Source organism: Lagopus leucura, unplaced genomic scaffold (assembly GCF_019238085.1).
Source record: "Lagopus leucura isolate 7727_CA_CO unplaced genomic scaffold, USGS_WTPT01 Super-Scaffold_100001, whole genome shotgun sequence".
Lineage (NCBI taxonomy): Eukaryota > Metazoa > Chordata > Aves > Galliformes > Phasianidae > Lagopus > Lagopus leucura.
The window spans coordinates 58,077,777-58,098,823 of NW_024962262.1; the positions used below are offsets into that span (position 1 = coordinate 58,077,777).

The 21,047-nt window shown below is 39.3% G+C and overlaps 1 protein-coding gene across 1 annotated transcript in view; it reads right to left on the bottom strand.

Annotated features, from left to right (window-relative positions):
* Positions 1 to 13,457, bottom strand: part of VEGFD (vascular endothelial growth factor D) — a 32,014-nt gene extending 18,557 nt beyond the window's left edge. Inside the window, exon 1 of the mRNA XM_042868110.1 lies at positions 12,842 to 13,457. Coding sequence (XP_042724044.1) covers positions 12,842 to 12,931 — 90 coding nt within the window. The 5' untranslated portion in view covers positions 12,932 to 13,457. The remainder of the gene's footprint in view (positions 1 to 12,841) is intronic.
* Between the last annotated feature and the right edge of the window lie 7,590 nt (positions 13,458 to 21,047).

The window sequence follows — 21,047 nt, forward strand, 5'->3', positions numbered from 1 at the left end:
TGTACTTGGCTTTGCTTATATAGTTAGAAAAATGGTAATGTCTGGCCCTTAAAATGTAAAAATTTCCGTTCAGGCTTGGGAGACAGAAAGCAGAGAAAGAGACATTGATAAAAGGTCAAGACAATGTATATTACGTGAGCCCAAGAAGAAAAAAATATATCCTTGAAGCCATATCACTGGAAATCTTCAAAGAGGAAAACCTTTGTCTTGCAGCATGATAGTGCTAGTCCCAAACCATTTTGAATATCGTGGAACTCACTGCCAATATTGGCTGGACTGTTCTACCACGTTCATCGTATAGTCCGAATTTGACAACTTCTGACTTCCATCTGTTCAGGTTGATGAAAGATAATCTGCATGGGCAACATTTTCCTAACAAAGATGCCATCATAGCAACTATGAAACAGAAAATCCACTGGTGTAGATTTTTATGAGCTCGGCATGCTGACTCTTTCTGATGACTGGCAAAAATACAGAGCTAATGGTGGTGACTGTGTTGAAAACTGGTGTTTGTAGCTGAGAATTTGCTCTATCAAATGGTGTTATTGTGCTCTTTGTATCTATTGTAGTTCCCATGGAAATAAATAGGAAGCATTTCTTTCAGAGTGGCCTATGTACATAATGTCATTGCCTATAATAAATTTTTGCTTCAAGCTCATCTATAAGAAATACTGAATTAAAGTAGAAGTAGTAGGTTTGAGTATTTCATTCTTATCTCTAGAGCTTGTCAATAAGGTACATCAAATTAAAGTGAAAGTACTAGATTTTCAAAGCATCAGAATCAATCTCATACCCAGACCTAAAGGTCTGATTTGTACTCAAATGAAGTTTTCTGGCTTTCATAACAGTAACCTCCCATATATTCCCAAACTTTGTTCAACTCATAAAGGAATATCTGTTTTCCTGTATTTGGGCAATGAGCAATGTCACTGACATCAGGAAATGATAACTTGGGTTAGTATTGTGATTTTTGGATAATTACAACCTCTGCTCTTCCAAAAGAAACTACAATGGACTATCTATCTTCTTCCTAGCAATCTCAGATGCCAGAAAAACCCTAAAAGTAGTTAGTGTTGGAAAGAAACAAAAGGGCACTGATGCATTCAGTGGCCTTTACCACTTTGGAATCTAGCTTAAATCAGATGCCGAGTTCATTAACCCTGTGATTTATGACATCAACATTTGTTGTTGATGTTGATTGTTGTCAAACATTTGGGGTTTTTTTTGGCATCTTGTACATATGCAGAATTTCATAGTCTGCACTGCTCAAACAGTGCCTTTTCTTGATAATTAGCATTTAAAGTCTCCTATCAGATGGCACAAATCAGCAGCTTGCTTTTCTCCACTTTTGGCAAGATCTTAGGTTTCTTGCCTAAGAAAATGCACCCTACTCTTTTTAAACTGATGTCTGAGTGAGCCAGCAGAATACAAGTAATACATTTTCACATGTTCCACCCTTTCCAGCATGTCACAGATAACCTTTGCATTAATGATATGTTTGGCCCATTCAAGATTTCCTGGAGGTATTTTGTACTAAGAAAAAAAGCTGTGTGGAATGCAATAGTAAAAGAAAGGCCCACTAAGATCCTAAATTTCTTGAGGACCTATATCCAAACACATACTTAGGACCCAAAATTCATTATTTTCAAATCCAGTATCTGTCAATATTTTTATTTAAGGAAACAGATGAATGGTAAATAATATTCTGTATGTGTGAACTGGCGTAAATAAAGGTTATCAAAATCCATGAATAAACCCAAGGACAACCTATTTGCTTACATGATATCAAAACTACTTTCTTTAAACCCCCATCTCAGCACTTCTCATCCACAGTGGAACATAAACCTCTGCTCAAAGTTATACGTGCGTGCAACAGCTCCTCTGAAAAGGAATGTTTTTTTCTGATTTATGGTCTCAGATGCTGTTGTGTCAAGCACTGCACAAATAGCAATGGAAAGCTTCAACATTATCACTGCATCTGGAGCCAGGACAAATGATCGAGGAACCTCTCAATAACCTTGCACTGTTTTATGATCCACCTTCTCAGCAGTTAAACAATAAAAAGAAGGTAACAGCTTCGTTTTGCCAAGGAAAGCAGATTTTAGCTTCATAGCAAAGAGTCGTGGTTCTGTTAATGCTATTTTATTACAAACATGGCTAAACACTGTTAAACTAAGTTTGAACTAAGTCTTTCAAAATTAGCCAGTTTGGTCAGGAGGTTTCATCACAAACTGAGGGCACTTGAACATTGACGAAGAGTACTGGCTGCAAGTGAGAACATTTCAAAGTGTATGTGGGTGTGGTGTGCTTGATGCAGCAGTAGCAGCCACAGTCATGTCAAAAGAAGTCATGTAGAAGACAAACACAGAAGTATTTTTTGAGAACTAATGTTCCCCATTACAATGCTGCCTTTAGGCTATTCTCAGAACTAGACCCAATCAAGTTTTTTTAAATACAAGGTTTATGATTCATCACCAAGTAAAAATACAAAGAAACTTTGCTGTTATGCATGCTATACCATAACATAACCTTTTCTTTTTTTTTTTTTTTTCCCCTCTGGTGCATTCTACAAAGTGTTTTCACGACAGTGTATGATCTCATCAATATTACAGGCTCATCTTGCAGAGATATATTTCCTACTGCTCCTGGCCAACCCAGCCAATCTACTATAACTCAAAAAATATGACCTTACAGGTGTCATTCACCTGACTGAATACATGAACTTGTTACTTGAGGTTCTTACTGTAGTGAAGTGAGAAAAATAAGTGCTTTGACTGAACATTCATTTCATTCTACAGTGTGTTCAAACTGCCTCTTTCTCTCCATTCTCTCTCTAGGAGTCAATCACTAGCTCTGCAGTCATATGATATGAAATCCCCTCTCTTACCCAAAGCACAGTTGCTGCTGAGGCACAGTGGTCACTTTTTCTTAAGGACACAAATATAAACAACCAGGACCTGAAACTACAACAAAACTTGAAAGACCTGGAAATGGCTTTAGACAAGGACTGACAGTTGCCTGGGTGGAGGAATGCACTTAATTCCCTACCTCAAAGCCATGGGGGTAATTCCTCAGTCATGCTGTAGCTCGTAGTATCATCTGTGATGTGGCCAGGGACTCTCTAGATTGCAAGAGGATTCTTGTGGAAAAGTTTTGATCTCTCTTTGCAAGAAAACAGGCCAGCTCCTGCCACTGTGGAGTCAACACATACATGATGTTTGAAAGTACTGCATGGCCATTTGCTTGGTGAAGATGATAAGTTTCCATGGAATCTCTGCAGTAAGGGGAACTCCTTTTGGTGATTTGCGTCATTAGTATTATTAGTATTACGGCTTCCAGGAGTAAGGGATCAGGTACAAAAAGAAAATACTTAGACAATCCCTAATCTGGCATCTACAACCAAGCTAGAAGACAAGAGAAAACAGAAGATGGCATTCATCCAAAGGGAGTACCAAGAGAACACAGAAAATATTGCTTAGAGTGATAGGCCTTGATTTTGAGATAGCAGGAATCCAACCAGCGTCAAGTTTTACCATAACATATTGCCTTTAATATGGCATCTCATGTCCTTTGGGTATGGAGAGTGGATAATAAAATTGTGAGAGTCTTCTGCACCTTGAAAGCATCAGACTTTCAGGAGTAACTTGCAATCTTATAAACAAGGAACTTCATCAGCTTTAAAATATATAGCAGGAGGATTCTACTGTGTCTGACACTAGCTTGCACTAATTTTATCATCTGTTTGATTTCATATCTGAGGAGAAAAAATATAAACTAAGTTTCTACCGCTCCACTAAAATCAGAATTTTGATTTGCTGTCATGTACGAGTTTATGATCTATCTTGTCTCATCCCTGACTCAATTTCATTACAATTAAAATTGTAATGAAAGAGTACAGCTGTATCAGTTGAGTAGATCGCAAAAATATGCAATTGGCCTGAATATATTTTTTAAGATGCTGGAAATGGTCTCATATGTCTTTGCCCAAATATAAAATTAGTAGGGACTGAATTACTGTTGAGAAACCCTAGGGCTGCATCAGATGTAGTTATATGATAGTCAAAGAAGTTGTTTTATTGAGAAAGTACCAGAGCAACATTTAATCTTCTCCATAGTCCTCTCAGAAAATTGAGGCTTCAATTTGTCCGCTAATTCATTCAGCTTTTCAGATGCATCCACTGCCATAGCATTTTATCCATCAGAGAAAGACTCCATACAACAAATAAAATATAAATGCAACAGAGATGTATATTCTGGCTGCAAGAGGAGCAGTAAATTGTACTCTGGGTGGAAAGCCTGAAGGGAGGAATGTGAGGTGACAAAATGAATAGTTTCATCTGATATCATATGAAGGTGTAGGGACTGATGGATGCGTTCATGTGAGACGTTCATAGTTCATAGATATGACAACTGAGAGTCTCTTTTGATAAAACTTAGCCAGCTTATCATTTGACCAAGACCCAAAACTGGAGAAGAAGCAGCTTCTAGACTGCTCCATCTTTTCTGTTCAGTGTGGTAATGCTCTCTCCAGACTCTTCCAGGCTCCAGTCTTGTTCCCAGTGAAGGCAAGAAACTGAACTACTTGTTTTCTAAGATTATTAGTTAAGATACTGACAGATTTTAATTCAGTTGAAGATCATATGCTTGCACAAGTAAATCATATTAGATACCCAATGTCTTCAAGAGAATAGCTGTTTTATATTTTGAATAGTTTTTTTTTTTTCCAACTAGAGTAGATCTTTCGTGGTGCCACGGCAAACAAACCAGACTTCTTGCACTTTAGTAGCATGGTTACGTTATCAAAACCCTCAGAGACGAGACATTTTGGTTGTTCTCTGAACATTTGGTTTGAATGAATCAAAATATCAAAGAGAAGAAGTGAAAACAGCAGAATGTTACATGATTTGGAAAGGAAAGCATGATTATTTCGTTTACTTTTAACATGTCTAAAGTAATCAGAAACGGATACAATTTTATCAAAATATCTCCCACATTTAGCCAGATGATTTTTTTTTACACCAAAATGAGGTCTTTTGTTTTTTTTTTTTCCATCCAGTAAGTATTTTGAGAGTCAACTACAACTCTCATTAAATAAATCTCACTCCCCACAGACAGATCTTTTGCTCTCATGAGAAACTCTCACAGCAGCTAAAGTGTGCTTTTGAAGGGAACAGCATTCACCTGTGCCTCATTTTGTGGGCAATGATGGCAAACCGAATCGGATAGATGGAACAAAAGAATAGGTCTATGCAGTGAGGAGTTTCTTCATTTTCAAGCCCAGTCATTTATGCAGAGAATTTGCCTTTAGGCCTCTCCTGTGATAAACATGGGAAGTACATTTGTGTGGTCAATAAAAGGACAGATACAGATTGTCATAAAATGCCCATGGCAATAATTTGCTTGTATGTCCCAAATACTACTGACAGCTATGGGAATCCAACAGTATGTTTTCTCAAGCTCTCCTTCTGTATTTGGTTGTATCATCTCGCACAGCAGCAACGCGTTCAGGCAGACATGATGCTCAGCACAGAATGCAACTAGAGACAATATGCAGCACTTTCTTCATCCTACACAATGCTGTATGCTAACAATCTGACAGAATACACATGTTAAAAATTGCATATTATATGCTTTTACAAAGAACATATCCAGAGCATAGTCACTTTCTTTTGATATTTGTCCAGTCTTTGGCAATCTCTGAGGTTTGGACAAAGATTTTGGAATGTCTCAGTAATGGAGAATTGAATAAAATCAGATGATTGTATGTTCTTTCAATATTTTAAAATATTTTTTAATGTGATGAAGGTTCTTTCAGTTACTGCTTCCATAGGTTCTGTTTTTGCCCCAAAACACTTGACAAATGTTTTGGAAGTGTAATTAGCCAATTGAACTGCCGGATTTCCAAATGTCACTTCTCAAAGCAGATCCACTGCCAATGCTGAGTGAACTTATGTTACCTCAATCACATGCACACATTTTCCTGGAATTGTAGTTTTTATTATGTAATATTTCCCTAGCAGTTCAGGAAAATATCCTGACATGGTTTCTGAGTCACATTGCCAATTGAAGTGAAAAGTTTTGCCTGATTGTATGGCATACTCTCTACATGCAACGTAACATATGATAGAATCATAGAATCATAGAATCATAGAATGGTTTGGGTTGGAAGGGACCTCTAAGATCATCTAGTTCCAATGCCCAGCGATAGGCAGGGACACCTCCCATTAGACCAGGCTGCTCACTAGACCAGGTTGGTACAGCAACATGATGCAGGTTGGTACAGCAACATGATGCAACTTCTCTGCAATTTAACACCATATCATATCATATATGACATGATTCCTTTGCCCACTACATGGTGACTACTTTGCATTCAGCAACGATGAGTTCTCAAAACTAACACAGCATATTTTTGATCTAAAAACATGGATTTGACAAAACCATCCTGACCCCCTAACAAGCAGAACAATCACTGCTATCTAAATTCGTGTAGTGCCCTCACTGTATTGCCACATCTCATGTGTTCACATAGTTACCCAGTTTTTCTAAGTGCTATTCCGAAAAAACAGTAAGGACCCTAAATGGTATTCTCCCACTGGCTGAATGGTCACATCATTTAGGTCATACTTGGGGAAGATAGAAAACAATACACAGATATCCTTTAGGCTGTTTTCTTAATTTGAGCAAAATGAAATACTGTACTCAGTTGTTCTGCTGGTCCTTGATACAGAAGCCCACATGTACCTCTTTCACAAAAACATCAAAGAAAAGAACAAATTCTGCTTGGTCTTCCCATGAGCAAATGGAGTCTCTGCAGCTGTCATAGAGGCACAAAGAGTTTTGTTTCCATTCCCAAGTCTCAATATGACTTATGAAGATTTGCAAAATGTACTGGGGAGGTAAGGAGCAGGCGGAAAGTTACACAAGAGACTGGCAAATAGTGGGAGGGATAAGGATTTCCTCCTTGCAGCAAAATATCTTGAGTCACTTTTTCCCACAGGCAATGTAGTAACTTTGGGATTACATCTCAAAGTGAAGCCCAGGAAACAGTAGTGGCCAGTTTTGTAATTGCACTTTCCCTGTGAGAAAGGTCTAAATGAAACACAGATCCCAATCATCTAATGATAATTATAAAAACTACTGTACAGTACTTTTAATGAATAGAAATAAATGAGTTATCACCTGCAACAACTGTATCTCTTTCTCCCAAGTAGACACACAGGAGAAAAAATACCTGCAAACCTTTCTCAAATCTGCAGTGTGGACAGCAATGATCAGAGCAAAACTTGCAGCCAGCACAGCAGAGGTCTCACAAGCTGAGTCTACACCACTTTTTTTTCATTTTCAGGCACACTGTTCCTCTCCTAGCTCTATTTGCCTCCTCTGAGTGCTGCATCAAAACCACCACATCAGTGGCTAAAAACAAACAAATCTCTCTGGGGGAGAAAGCGCAAGCAGGCTGCAACAACCCACCCTCAGACCAGTAACACTTGCCAAGCCTGAGCTGATTGCCTGTTTTGGTTGCCTTGTGATCACAAATTAAGTCAAAGTTGCTCCACTGCCCTCTGAACCTGCCTCCCTGGGTACTACAGAGCTCCAGAAGAGATCCATGACTGATGTCAAATTTTAATTAGCTCTGTCCTCATTTCAAAAAGCTGAACAGAGGAATGAATTTCTCATTCTCATCTGATCAATCTTAACAGCATGATGCACTTTTCAGCACCCTGCTATGTACTCAGGAATTACAATCCCAGCTGAGGTGGGCCAGACTGGAAGACCTGAGCTGAGAGTGATTTTCTTGCTATTTTTCCTGAGTGTGAACAGCTTTTGATAAAGCAGCAGTGTTGTAGTAGTTTCCTTTCCAAACTGATAAGAGCCAAGAACGGATGCTGTGTGGCATGGCAACACTGCAAGATTGTTCTCTTATCCCTCACTGTAGACTGAAAGCAGCAGATAGCTCAGAACAAAATGGCTTGCTTCACAACCTCCATGATAGCTTCCCACTCCTGACATAAAAGCACAGCCAAACATTTCTGCAGGAGTGCTGCACGTACATTTCTACATGTTTTTGGTTTGTTGGACATCATACCAGAGATTGTAATCATAGAGAATCAAAAGCAGCAAAGACAAAACTGAGATAATAAAACAGTTCTGAAAACCACAATTTCATCATCTTTACCCCAAAGAGTCTGGTAACTTTGAAAGGAAGCTGGATGTAAGAAAGAAAAGTCTAGTTTGAGGAGAGAAATTGTTTCCAACAGCCTTCAGCACTTTTTCCCTAGTTATTAAGCAGTTTGCTGTACTTCCAAGAGCTGGCTTTCAGGAAAAGAATCTATGAAACAGAAAATTTGTTAGGTTATCTCTTTTCTAAAAAATCAGCAACATTTGCAAGCAGTTACTGGAGTGCTATGAAGATGTGACTATGTGAAAAACAGCATCAGTGACAATCAGATAGATGGAAGCTTACTTTCAGCTCTGCTAAGAGTTGCTCGGGTTTCTTTGCAGAGTTCTTTTCTGGTTGCAGAGAGAGACTGTAGCTGACTTTAGAAAGAGAGAAATGCAAAGAGCACTGTAACTGTTTCAGCTCATGGTGTGATGGCTCACCAGCATCTCCACGCCTACCCAAGGGCAAGGCATTTGTCACTTAGGTGCTGAGAATCATGGGTAAGTGCTCTTTCACTCCCACCTTCAGCAAAGCAGGCCAGAAGACAGCTGTGTTTGGCATCTGGCTTCTACTTCTGTCCTGCTGACAGTGTCAATATGAGGTTGTTGAATCTAAGGCCTGCTGGAGCGAAAATGTCCACTCAAGCCTGTATCAATATGTTTTGAGAGAACGGCATGGAGCAGAGTCAGGTGAGGGTCAAGCTGGGGGTCAGGGAAAGGTTTTTCACTGGAGGGTGGTGGGCATGGAGCAGGCTGCCCAGGACTGTGGGCACGGCCCCAAGTGATGGAGTTCAAGGGGCGTCTGGACAGCGCTCTCAGACATTGGGTTTGATTGTGGGTGGTGCTGTGTGGAGCCAGGAGTTGGACTTGATGATGATCTCTGTGAGTCCCTCCCAGTTTGGGACATTCTATGATTCTATAAATATTTGGTGTAGAGGTTAAAAAAAGAGTTAAGCTGGGAAAAAGATAGGCATGTAGCAGAGAACTGCCATGTTCACCTCCAGGTCTCAGCTTATCTAATCCATAAGTCTTCTGATACTCTTCAGGCCTACTAATGACGGGATTCTCTCTAGTAAAACAAAATAAAGTTTTTAATAGTGAGAAGACCTGCAAAAGAAAAAGGAAAGCTCTGAGTATGTTACAAGATGGACATTACTTTCTCTTGTCTTCCCCTCAGTACGTAGAATTAGGGGCAGAACAGGTTAGGGAGCCTTGAGATTCAGACCCTCAGAGATCAGGACCTGGATCCTCATTAGAGAGGCAGTTTTAATGTGGGAAGACAGAAGCAGCTCTGACAGATGGCTGGCTTTTACTGGCAAAAGTCACTTTGCTTTGATGAATATAGGACATACCTCTGTATCTAATTTTAAAATTCTGGAAAAACTAGCTTATGTCTGTCACCGATTTAGGACAGGAAAAATGATGAGGGAGTAGGGAGAGACAGTAAAGTATGTGGTTCTCTCGTAGATGTATTCGAAAATGTAAGAGACTGTCAGAGCAACACTTTGACAAGGAATTTTTTAAGCATTTCCTTACGAAGAACATTAATGCTCAGTCTTCAGAAAAAACATGTGGAAATCTAATTGTTCACTGAGGATTTAGTATGTCAGACTGGCACTCTGAATCCAATAACTGGAGTGTGAAATAGAGGGATTACTGCCAATCTTGACACAAGTTCAGTTGAGGAGGCGTGTCAGATACCTGCCCCAGACTGAGGTTGCCTACCGCTTCCCATCTTGAGATTGTTTCCAGTTGTTTATAACATTGCCAGATGTTCAATGTTCAGGCTGAAACTTTTCATGCCAGACATCTGCTTCTAAATGATTTTAACAACTTTTGATTCAGTGGAACATGTCCCTGCCCATGGCAGGGGGGTTGGAACTAGCTGTTCCTTATGGCCCTTTCCAACCCAAACCATTCTCTGATTCTATGACTATATGGTGTGTTGTCTTAGTCAAAATAGTTCGACTATGGTTGAGGATGAACCTCCTTCTTTATCCATGCAAAAGCCTTTTCTGTCAGTCTTATCTCTGTAAATGTCTAGCATTACCTTGTGGCTGACCACAATGTGAAGTTTGGACAGCAGAGGAACATTTGTTGGCACAGATATGCCTCCTGATATTTCTGCCACCCAAATGTAAGCACCCAAATGTAAGCAGCAGCTCACAGATGCTCAGCAGTGACTTTACAGGATTTAGCGGTTAAAATCTCTGCAGATGTGACTTGTGCTGACTACACTGCAGCCTGGAGCTGAGCCTGAGCACATCTTTCCTCTCCTTCAAGCTCTTCCATTTAACATGGAAAAGGAGGGTGTCAGGGCTGAGTGTGGAAGGGAAAGAAGATGAACATTGGCAGAGGCATGTAAGACCTAGCCAAAGAATATGGGAGTGTTCGGGAAGACCTGAAGTAGTAACTGGAGTAAGGAGAAAGGTAAGCTTGTGAATGGTGAACAGACAGAGACAAAACTAAAGACTTGGGAGGGAGGAGGGGACTGAAAACAGAGGGATTCAGTAGGGCACTGAGATTACTGCTGAGAAATTGAAGCCACTCCTGAAAGTCAGAGAGAGGAACAGGGTATCCTATGCCAGGGTGAGTGAATGGGGAGGAAGACGATGCACAGGTAGTGCAAAAAGGATCATGGTGGGGGAACCTATTCAAAGCATGAGAGGCACAAAAACATGGGCTGGGGAGCCAGTGGTGCTGGGACAGGGACAGGACGAAAATGGGGACAGAAAGAACTGGGACTGGCAGGCAGGGAATTACTGGGCTGAGTGTGCAAATGGGAAATGAAAGAGAATCCAGCACACAGAAGAGGATGGGGTTAGGAAAAGTGAAGTGCAGCAGAGATGCATGAGCAACTTGTAAGGATAACTTTCATAATATTACTTAGGATCATTGTGGAGGGGGTAAATATAGTATTGAAATACTTAGTCACTGGAACTCTGTCACATGATACCACACTGACACCAGCTGATGGTTCAGACCATCAACAGATTTAAAACTTGAAGTGACCTGGGCTGAGTTCAGTTGCTGTAACAATGGGTAAAGGGAAGAGGCTGCCATTCTGCAACCCTTCCTGTGTCCCATTAATTGTGCATTACCTACAGCCTGACCTCAGGGTTCCTATCCAGGCAGTATTGCTGTTGATCTGAAAGAACTTTTAGAAGATGTTATAAGTGACTATAACACATTATTTCTCACTTTACAAGTAAAATCTTAGGTGCAATTGGTAAGAATATGCATAATCCTCTGTACCACTAAACACTGTAACATGAAGGACTTTCTGCAGGGTATGTCCACATATGCACACACACAAAAGCCCACAGCATAAATGCCAAAGCAGCCCATAAATCTAATACACAATTTAAAACATTAAAACAAAAATAATCAGTGGCTTAGCCCAAAATCCTTGTCTATACAGAAAGAGCCAGAGCAAGCAACGTAAAAAAAAGAAAACATCTTTTCCTTTTGGTAATCAGCAGCCAACATATGTAAAACACAGCTCTTTAAAGCATGATCTATACCGTATCTTCTGGTAGTCTTGGAAACTTAACAGTGACTTGTCAGGCAGTGAAACATATAGAAGAATGAAGGCAATGTATATAAGAATGATTACAATGGTCTTACTGATTCCAAAGACTCGATTGTTAAGGTTGTAAATTAAAAGCTTGTGAATAGTGAGCAGGCAAAGGGGGGAGCCATTAGTCTCCCTGAAAGCCCATCACTCACCACTGCTAAGTTCTTGTGCCGGCAACAGAAGTCTGCAATTAAGCACATAACTGAGCCTTTCTTTTCAGAACCACAGGTCAATATGCAGTGCAGTTCACAGGCTGGTGTGTGGTCATCTCTTGCAAGCAGAAGGTTTTTTGAAGTGAAAACAGAATATTAGCTTGTTTTGCTTTGTCAGTAAAAAACAAATAATTTGTTCTGGACCACACACTGAATTAATCATTTTTGGACACACTACACACGCAGAATCCTGTTCCAGTTTTTGTTCTTGTTTTTCTACACGATTGTCCTGGCTTTTCTCACATTGTCTCAGAAAATCAGATCTGAAAAATCCTACTACCAAGGTGAGACTTCAGCTTAAGTTTTCTTACGTGTATTATATTCCAAAGAAAGATTACTTTCCAAGCACTGTGTCCTACTATTACTAGTTGTAACTTATTGTAAAGTCTTGGACAACATCACTTACTATAAAACAAAAGAAGAACATTTCTGGCAAACAAGTGAGCAACTGGTGAACAAGTGTTTGTAGAGGAAGATTTTCAACACCCGGATACTTATTCCTGAAATTCTTAATAGCTGAAAGAAAAATAATTGCATTTGGAAAGTATTCTAAGTACTCTGATTTGCTTTTTGGTTTGTATTTTGTTTTTATCTTGCATGAGTGATAGAAGGAGTTCAATTAAAGAACAAAATATGTAACAAATAAGAATAACTAATACAAAGAGATGAAATACTAAGCAGTGAATACGTATTTAAATTCTTTATAGATTCTCTTATCTCTAGGGTTATTAAACTTCTGTTTAATCACCAACAATCACCAGAACAAAACAAAATAAACACAAACAAGCCCCTCATCAAAACAGCTAGAAACCTACCACCCTGCCCATGAGGTTTGTGTAATTCTGGCAATGTGGATTATTAACATTAGCAATAAATAAAGATCGCCTACCTTTACAGATCCATTCTCATAGTCAGATCCTTGCAGCAAATGCAGAAATGAAATCATGAAAATATTCACAGTCACCCACGGTTTGTACATTCTGATGTTTAATTCCGCAGGTTACTACGCAGTTGTTGTCATACAGCTGGAGGCGTCTCTTTTGAAATGCATTTCACCACAACAGACAAGAAAAGCTTCCAAATTTCTGTTATAAATTCGCAAAGGATTCCAACATGCGAGAGTAAATATCTTGCTCTTCACTCTTCTAAGCAATTATTTTGAACAATTCACCTAGAAACTGTAATTTCTTGGAGTAGATTTTAGATACATTCGAAAGAAAATCATGATAAGACTTTAAATAGATTGATATCTGTATGCACGCAGCTACACTCTCACAAGTGATCAGGTACGGGTTCCAGTTAATGAAGTTACTGTATCTTCCATCAGGGCACAAAGAGGTATTCAAAATCCATCTGTGGTCCAGAAGATTTAAGCAGTCTGCTCTGTTCTGTGCTCCGTGCTACAGCAGCCTCTTCAGATGGTAGCGTAATGGCCAGTGTTTTGAGCTAGAGAGCTGTAATCCAACTCTGTATTAAAACTTTTTTTCACAACCTTCGTGGAAGCTTGCAGAAGCATGTGTCTTAAATCTGATACAGACTTTGGCAGCAACACAGCCAAATTTTGGCTCTAATCCCATTTTGTCCCTACCAATAGCATAGCAGTTTTAAAACTAACTGATGCAATCTAGACTCTCATTATTTTAAAGAAGATTACCTGAAACATGAAACTTCAGCTCACGTTCTTACACAGCACACATATTTTACGTTACTTCTTGTAGAAAAGAGGGGGAGAAAACAGAAAAGAGAGAGAATGACTTTTTTCTTTTGTGTGTTCTTACATGGGATAGCGTTTTCTGGATAGATTTTAAAAAGAAAAGTTAAAAACGATCTTTAGTAACAAAAAGAATTTGATTTCTTTAATGAAAGCTCATGAAATCACAGACATAAAAGGAATCCATCTATTTTTCTTGCAGCAGAACAAAGTGTTGTTTCTGTCCCAAGATATAATAAAGATCTGCATACATTTCCTCTGTATATTTTCCCTGTTTAGTACCAAAGTGGAGACCTAAAATTTCTATTTATAACATAGACAAAGGTTCTGATAATTATGTATGTTAAATCCATATTGTTATACACTTGTGTAATATTTTACATCCACGAGACCTTTCGCCACTCTCTCATGGCTTAAGGTTTGTGAATTAGATCCTACAGTCGTTACCATAAAACAATCCTTTAACTAAGATTTCAGAGCACTGGTTTCCTACCTCTGACTTCCAAGCAGTGGCTCTCTTAAACATAAGCCATGTCTATGTAACAACAACTAGCTTGCCTAATTTCTTCCTAAGTATTCTTTACAAACGGAGATTGGAGAGAAAACTATTTGAATTCATTTCTTCCAGCTGTTGCCAGTTAACTGAGCTATTATGTTTTTAAAAACATGGATGTAACTGCATTATTTTTAGCCTTGCTTTTTGCAATTTGTTTTTTTAAAGCAATCAGTTCCCCCTGTTCTAGCTGGTGGCTTTCCCCATCCGTGGTTCATCTGGTTCATCCCTCTGCCATGGTTCGTATAAGGACAGCAGGAGTTTCCCCTTCTAAGCTGAGCTGGGTGAGTTCCCTTGCTCTGCATACCTGCTTCTCCCCTCCTGCCTTGCCCACAGACACACTGCTGGCTGTGTTCACACTCCCTCACTGGCCCCACACCAACAGGGACATTCTGAGTAAGTGCTCATTGAAATACATCAACTATTTAACTTATCATTTTAAATGAACATATTTTTTCATGCTTACGTACAGTCACTTTGAGCTCTTTTAGTTTCTGCATTTCCCTTCTGATGCTGGTAGCCAACTGCTTGCAGGAACTGAAACTCTGTGGAACTAAAGTGATGCTTCTTAGCCTCAGGTGCACTACTTTAGCAGAAATAACCAAGCGAAATAATAGCACTACATCCTCAGAAATGCATGATAATAGCTCTCTATTGACCTGCAATTAAATAGAGGGGATACCTGGCCATCAGCATCTCTCATTTTATGGGAATCATTAATTGCACACAGACTCAGATTCCCAAGACATTCAGGAAGCAATATGCACTTCATGCCCCGAAGCCTGGTCACTGAGTATTACTTATACAACTAATCTCCAGCACGGTTCAGGGATGAACCTCTTGTTTCCCTTGGGAAGGTCAGTGCAAAATCCCACCTTTTCTTCAGACACCATGGGGTGCTGGAGCAAGGCAGGATCTTTCCTCCAGGCAGCGGCCAGGATGCTGCTTCTCACATGGGCATCACCAATCCTCTGCCTAAGTGGGCAGATGGAAGGGATGACTCAGGCACAGCACAGAGTGTTTTGAATACCAGCTATGGAACTCATCCTGCATCCATGAGGGCATTTAAACTGTTTTCATGAAGCAAAACTGCCTGTGGAGATAGAAAGTGAAAAGCTCTTCTGGTGATGCACAGTGCAAAGCAATGATGAGGGCACACATCTGAGAACAAGAGCATAGCTCAGCTCTCTATTCTAAATCAGGTTGAAAAGAGATGCGAACACAAGGACTCTCACACTCTCAGCCTCCTGCTGAGAGCTGCAGTGCCTTTTCCACCCCTGTGGTACCTCCAAAACTTACCTCAGGGACTCTTAGCAGTCTAGCGCAAGAAAATCAACACTGTTTGTTTTGGAAACACTGGAGGGAAACACCTCAATAATGTTTTGTTTATGCTTTAGTTCATCACTGCTGTTTACCAAATTAAACTCTGAATTTCAAATAGTTTGGAAAGACTAAACTTATATCTTTCTGGAAGCAAAGTGTTTATAAGAGAAGGCTGTCCAGCACTGGCTCCAGTGGCCTTTTTGACATGAATGCTGAACAGAACTTCTGGCACTCAGTCAAACCCATTCACAAGAGCAAGTTAGATGCTGCAGGCAGAAGATAAAAAATACTTAATCTCTCCCTTAAGGCTTAGATGCAAAGACTAAAAGAGGAGGGGAAAAAAGAACTTTTCTAAACTGCAGCAGACTTCAAATCTAGCTCAAAGCTGTTAGCAAAAGCACTGACAAAACAAGAGGACTCAGCTGATAAGACAACAAAGCAATTCTGATGATGGCCTTTTGGGAACAGCTTCCTTTCCCATCCCTTTTGCTATTTCCCATTGTCTCCTATACAATTCAGGATTTGAACAGGGTCTCCATCTCCCATCTCCTTCCAGCACCATCTCAAGCCCACACAACTTTCTAATATTTTTTTTCTTCCTACTACTGCACTGATAATGATTTAAATGTTTTACAATGAAGCTAAAAACTCTGAATTATTTTGAGATTGTGCCTACAGATTGCCTGCAACAGCAGTGAACAAATTTGCTGAGCAATCAAACACCTTCAGGGGCTATGCCTTACGTTTTCTTTTAATATCCAAACACAGTACTGACAACATTCTAGTTTCTTTTACCTCCATTTGCTATTGTAAAACCACCTGCTCTGTTCTGTGCAGTCTCTGATTGTGTTTATTTACTTTTAACCTAGCACTGTATGAAGAAGCAGTGCAGTAATATTCACATGACTGTTAGCATGATTCCGCTTTGGTAGCTGAATGTGTAGTTCCATTGACACCAGCGATGCTAAATTCTGTTAAGTGAAATAAAACTTCATACTTTGCCACTTGTGGATAAAAAGCTGTGGGTCAGCTCTTTGCAGGAAGAACTTTAAAAAAATTGGCTTAGTCTTTTCCAAATATTGATCAGCATGGAAGACTCAAATGGATGAGCAATACAAGTGAAAACAAGTTTAAGTCTCTACTTACAAACATTACAGGTAATTTAAAAAATATTATGGTAAGCTTATAAGTCTCTATTCCAAAGTAACAGCCTCACACTTCATAGAAACTTGGATTCATTGGTTCTTATAAACCATTTTTGTGATAGAAGATTACAGACAAACAAACCCGAAATTGGTAGATATCCCTAAGAGCAGATCAATCATATTTTGCTTATACTTACCTCTATTTTGTAAGATAGAATTTGAGGTCAAGGACTAGGACTGCTTACCAATTTGCATTGCAATTTCTATTCTAAGGCTTCACGGTAAATAAACAGAAAAGAGGCCAATACTGATGAATGGAACACACAAAAAAAATAGCACTATATTTGACTTCTACATTTCTTGCATACATACACACCCAAGGAATGGAAGAATTTCTTGACAACATTGAACAACCCATGTTCTTCAAGCTGAAATTCTTTCATCTGATAAATTCCTTTGATTATCTGAAAATAACATATACCCACAGATAGGTCCAGACCTGCGTCTCTATTTGCAAGGCAACACTAACTCAGAAACACCCAAAAAATGTCTTCACTGGAAGAAATGAAGCAAAACATAAAAGGAAGATACAGACCTTTTAATACAAGAGTAAGTCATAAATCAGAAGGACTGCTCAAATGACAGACGGTTTGTGAGCATATGTCCTAAATAAACTCCATTAGATTGATCAGTCTCAGACTGAAAAGTTAAAATTCAAGTACAATAAAGAAAATTCAGTTCCTTTACTTCAGTGTTATTCCATCGGATACTTTGTACTTGAAAACTCTGTACCGTTTCAAGCCTCAGCATGGAGTAGTGTTCAGGGAACTAATGTAGTTCCCAGTGAACATTGTCAGGTGTTTATAAGATGATTCTATGAGTAGATCTGTACAGTATCTCTAAATAATCCACTCACAGAGGAATTTTTGGTTTTTTGGAAGTAGAAAAAGAAAAATTGGATCAGTTATATGAAATATTACCAACCAGAATCTTAACAGATTCAAGGTACAGCAATTTTAGGTCACTCAGTACTCATTACTTATTAAGTAGTTATTAAAAATATTTTTTAATAAATCAAAGTTTACTGTAACAGCTACTGGAACAACAAATTTCTGCCGAATTAGCAGAATGATTGGAAGATCACAGTAAATGACAAGCTGGATTGACAAAACTAATGGAGAAAAACACACAAAATCTGACAGCCAGGTGTGTGGCAAGCTGTGCTGGTGTGGATGTGGGGCAGCGCCCACCAGCCTGCCCCAGGACCAGCCCTGCACGCCAAGAGCTCGATGCTGCATCTCGTGAGGCTGAAAAACCAGTGGGCCAGATGCCTGGGTGTCCACTGTGGGCCTCCACTGTGCTTCAGGCTGAGGTGGATGAACTGATGTCAGTAACCAATCTAGCTACATTAAAGATTGCTGGGGAATGCCTGCCCAAGCCACAAACACACCCATGGCTGAAGGGCAGAGGCTCTCAGCTTCAACAAAAGTGAGCCACAACATCCACAGGTTCACCTCCCCACCATGCTATGCTGAAGCCAGCTTGGAGAAGGAATGCTGCTGCTAAATGCAAGCAGCGGCAGGAGAGCTGTCAACAACAGGCAGATAAAAAACCACAGACATGTTGGGTTCAGTGATGGACACACCTTTATATTGCTCTGTCTTTGAGAGGCTCTGTCCCAGTCTCACAAAGAGCACAGCTGCCCCATCACCTTTGTCTAGTTCATGTTTGTTACTCTCAGCACCTGGAAGGATGGAAAACCATTGTGTGGAAAACTGTGATGAGCAAAAGCGTTAGCTAGCCTAAGTATGAAGAAATTGGTGTTTCCTTCGTTTCAGTGCTTCCTTAGTGTCTTTGTTTAACTCTGGGTTCTGAGGAATCTAGCCTACATTGCCCCTAACCCGGAGAGAAGAAGTTATCTCTGTATTCCTGCTACTGATATACTTATAACAATGAGAGCTCTGTATTGGTTTGTCTTCCCATCCATCTGTATTTACACAGCCTTTTATGAGGGCAGCACTGGAACAATAATCAAACTTTAATTACAAAGACATGTAATAGGATTCACAACCCTTTATTTCACTTGTGACTTTTATAAGTTGTCGTTTTTTCTCTACAAAGAAGTGAGGCAGATTAAACGGGAAGATAAAAGCATTTTCAAGGTTAAGGAGGAGAAAGAAAAGAAGGAGGAAAAGCAGGGAGAGGGAAGAAGAGAGAGAGCTCTGACCAGGGAGCAAATGCCATATTTCACACCTGTTAAAATAAGGGCCATGTCTCCAAATCGCCTGTGAAATGTTCACTGTTTAAGTGCACCAGAGGATCCTGAACTGTTCAAATTAGATAGGTGTCCATCTGAAAAAAACTCACAAGGCCAGTGAAGGAGGTAGATACCAAAAGGATGAATTCAAAGTCAATAGTTCAACCTGCAATCTGATGCAATAGGCAAGGGAGTTGTAACTGCAAAGCATAGTGAGCATCTAGACTGCTTAATACCGGCTGGGTTGTGAGACTCCATCTCCCAACACAGACATTTTCACTAATAAAAGCAGCTAATAGATGAGAGAGTACATGCAGAGAAGTAGAAGCACAGAAGTTCAGAGGGAGAAAAATTTGGTACAAACTGAAACTAGTTTGTGGGAGGTATGACAGAGAGTGGCAACAGAAGTCTTTATACATTTATTTTCTACAAGTGTTTTCCCATCTTACTCTATAATACTCTGAATCTTTGGAGTAATATATATGCATATATAACAGATGGTCTGAGAACAAGTACAAGGATCATCATGATTGACTTTGCAGTGAACACCCTGAGAACATGCACATAGGGGTTTATAATGACAGCAGAACCCTGCAAGTTAATCTCAGGATTCATATCAATTTCAGGACATTTGACTGTCACAACTTGGTAATCTGAAAATGAAACCCATCTGGTGAAACTTTAGGTTTGGAGATGGCGTGTTTTTTATATATTTTTTGTTCACTCCCTGATATTCGTAAACATTAGGCCAATGAAAGGATAAATCAGCTAACAGATGTCAGCTGGGGAGAATTAATGTTCTATCTTTTGAGGATGTTTAGAGAAGTGAATGTGTAGTGTTAAGTGCATACATTACAAAGTTAGTCTCTGAATCTAATAGGATGATTTTTTCCACCCTTAATACATAAAATCACTTCTGCCTTTCTCCATAAAAAAAAAAGAAAACAAAAAACAAAAAAACAACATGCTTCCTGTCTTTATTACAACCAATTGCTCTCAATAATGTATTTGACAAACACAGGTTTTTGACCTCACCCTCCAATTTCTATTGAAAAAATACGAGATGGCCAACCCAACTGGCTTTTGTGAAGAGTTTTTATACCTAGATTGATAGCTCTACTCCAGCTCCATCTGCCAACTGAACCAACATCTAACACTTTGGATCCATCATCATCTGGTCAATGATCTGTATGAAATAATCTATTCATCTCTTTTTGCCCATCATTGATATCAGGATTCAGAAAACCAGGTGCCACAAAATCATCTCAAAGGGCAGGAGGAATCCTGAAGAGGCACAAAGAGTGCCGCAGCTTTCTTTCACTCTGTGCCTGCTGTTTTCAGCCCCAGGACCTGAAGGATCACCTACCTGTCACGGTGTTGCAAAGTAGGATTTCACAAGTGAAATAACAAGATATTCTTTAGTTCTTATAAACTGCTAGGTTAGTCTCTGAATGCAGTAGAGAAAATTATGCTCCATAAAGCATGCCATTTTATCTTGGGCTACTTAAGTTTTCAGGTTTGCAGAGCAGATTTAAAAGAAATGATCATTCTGAGTGAAATTGTTCATGCTAATGTAAACACAAAGGTTCCCTTTCCATTGCTGACTTTAAAATTAATGCAGAGGTTGAGGGATTTACATATGTCATGAAAATAAAGAAAACACTGAGCAGTATGTAATAGTAATAAGTAAAGAATGAATTTATAAATATACTTACTAAGGACTGCAGAAAAGTATAAGGAGGGTGATGAACCACAGTTATGGCTTATGGCAACAATGTCAACAAATCTCTTCGTAGTTTTATCAAGAAACATTCTTCAGACTGCAGTTATTAGGACAGAGGTATCTAGTTCTCAGACTGAACAGTTACCATCCATCAAGATGAAGTAATGAAGTTCTGGTTTTTGTTTAACATTTTTTTTGGACCTTTGAATAAAACAGACAGTTAAATGTGAAAAAAAATGATAAGAACTGAGTTGTAAATTCTGAAAGTATTTTTTTCCAAACACTTCTGAAAATTTTGCTCAGAAATACACATAATTCATAATCAATTTAAAATACTGACAAGATTTTATTCTCAAGTGTATTCAGATAAGTCGTTTTTCAAA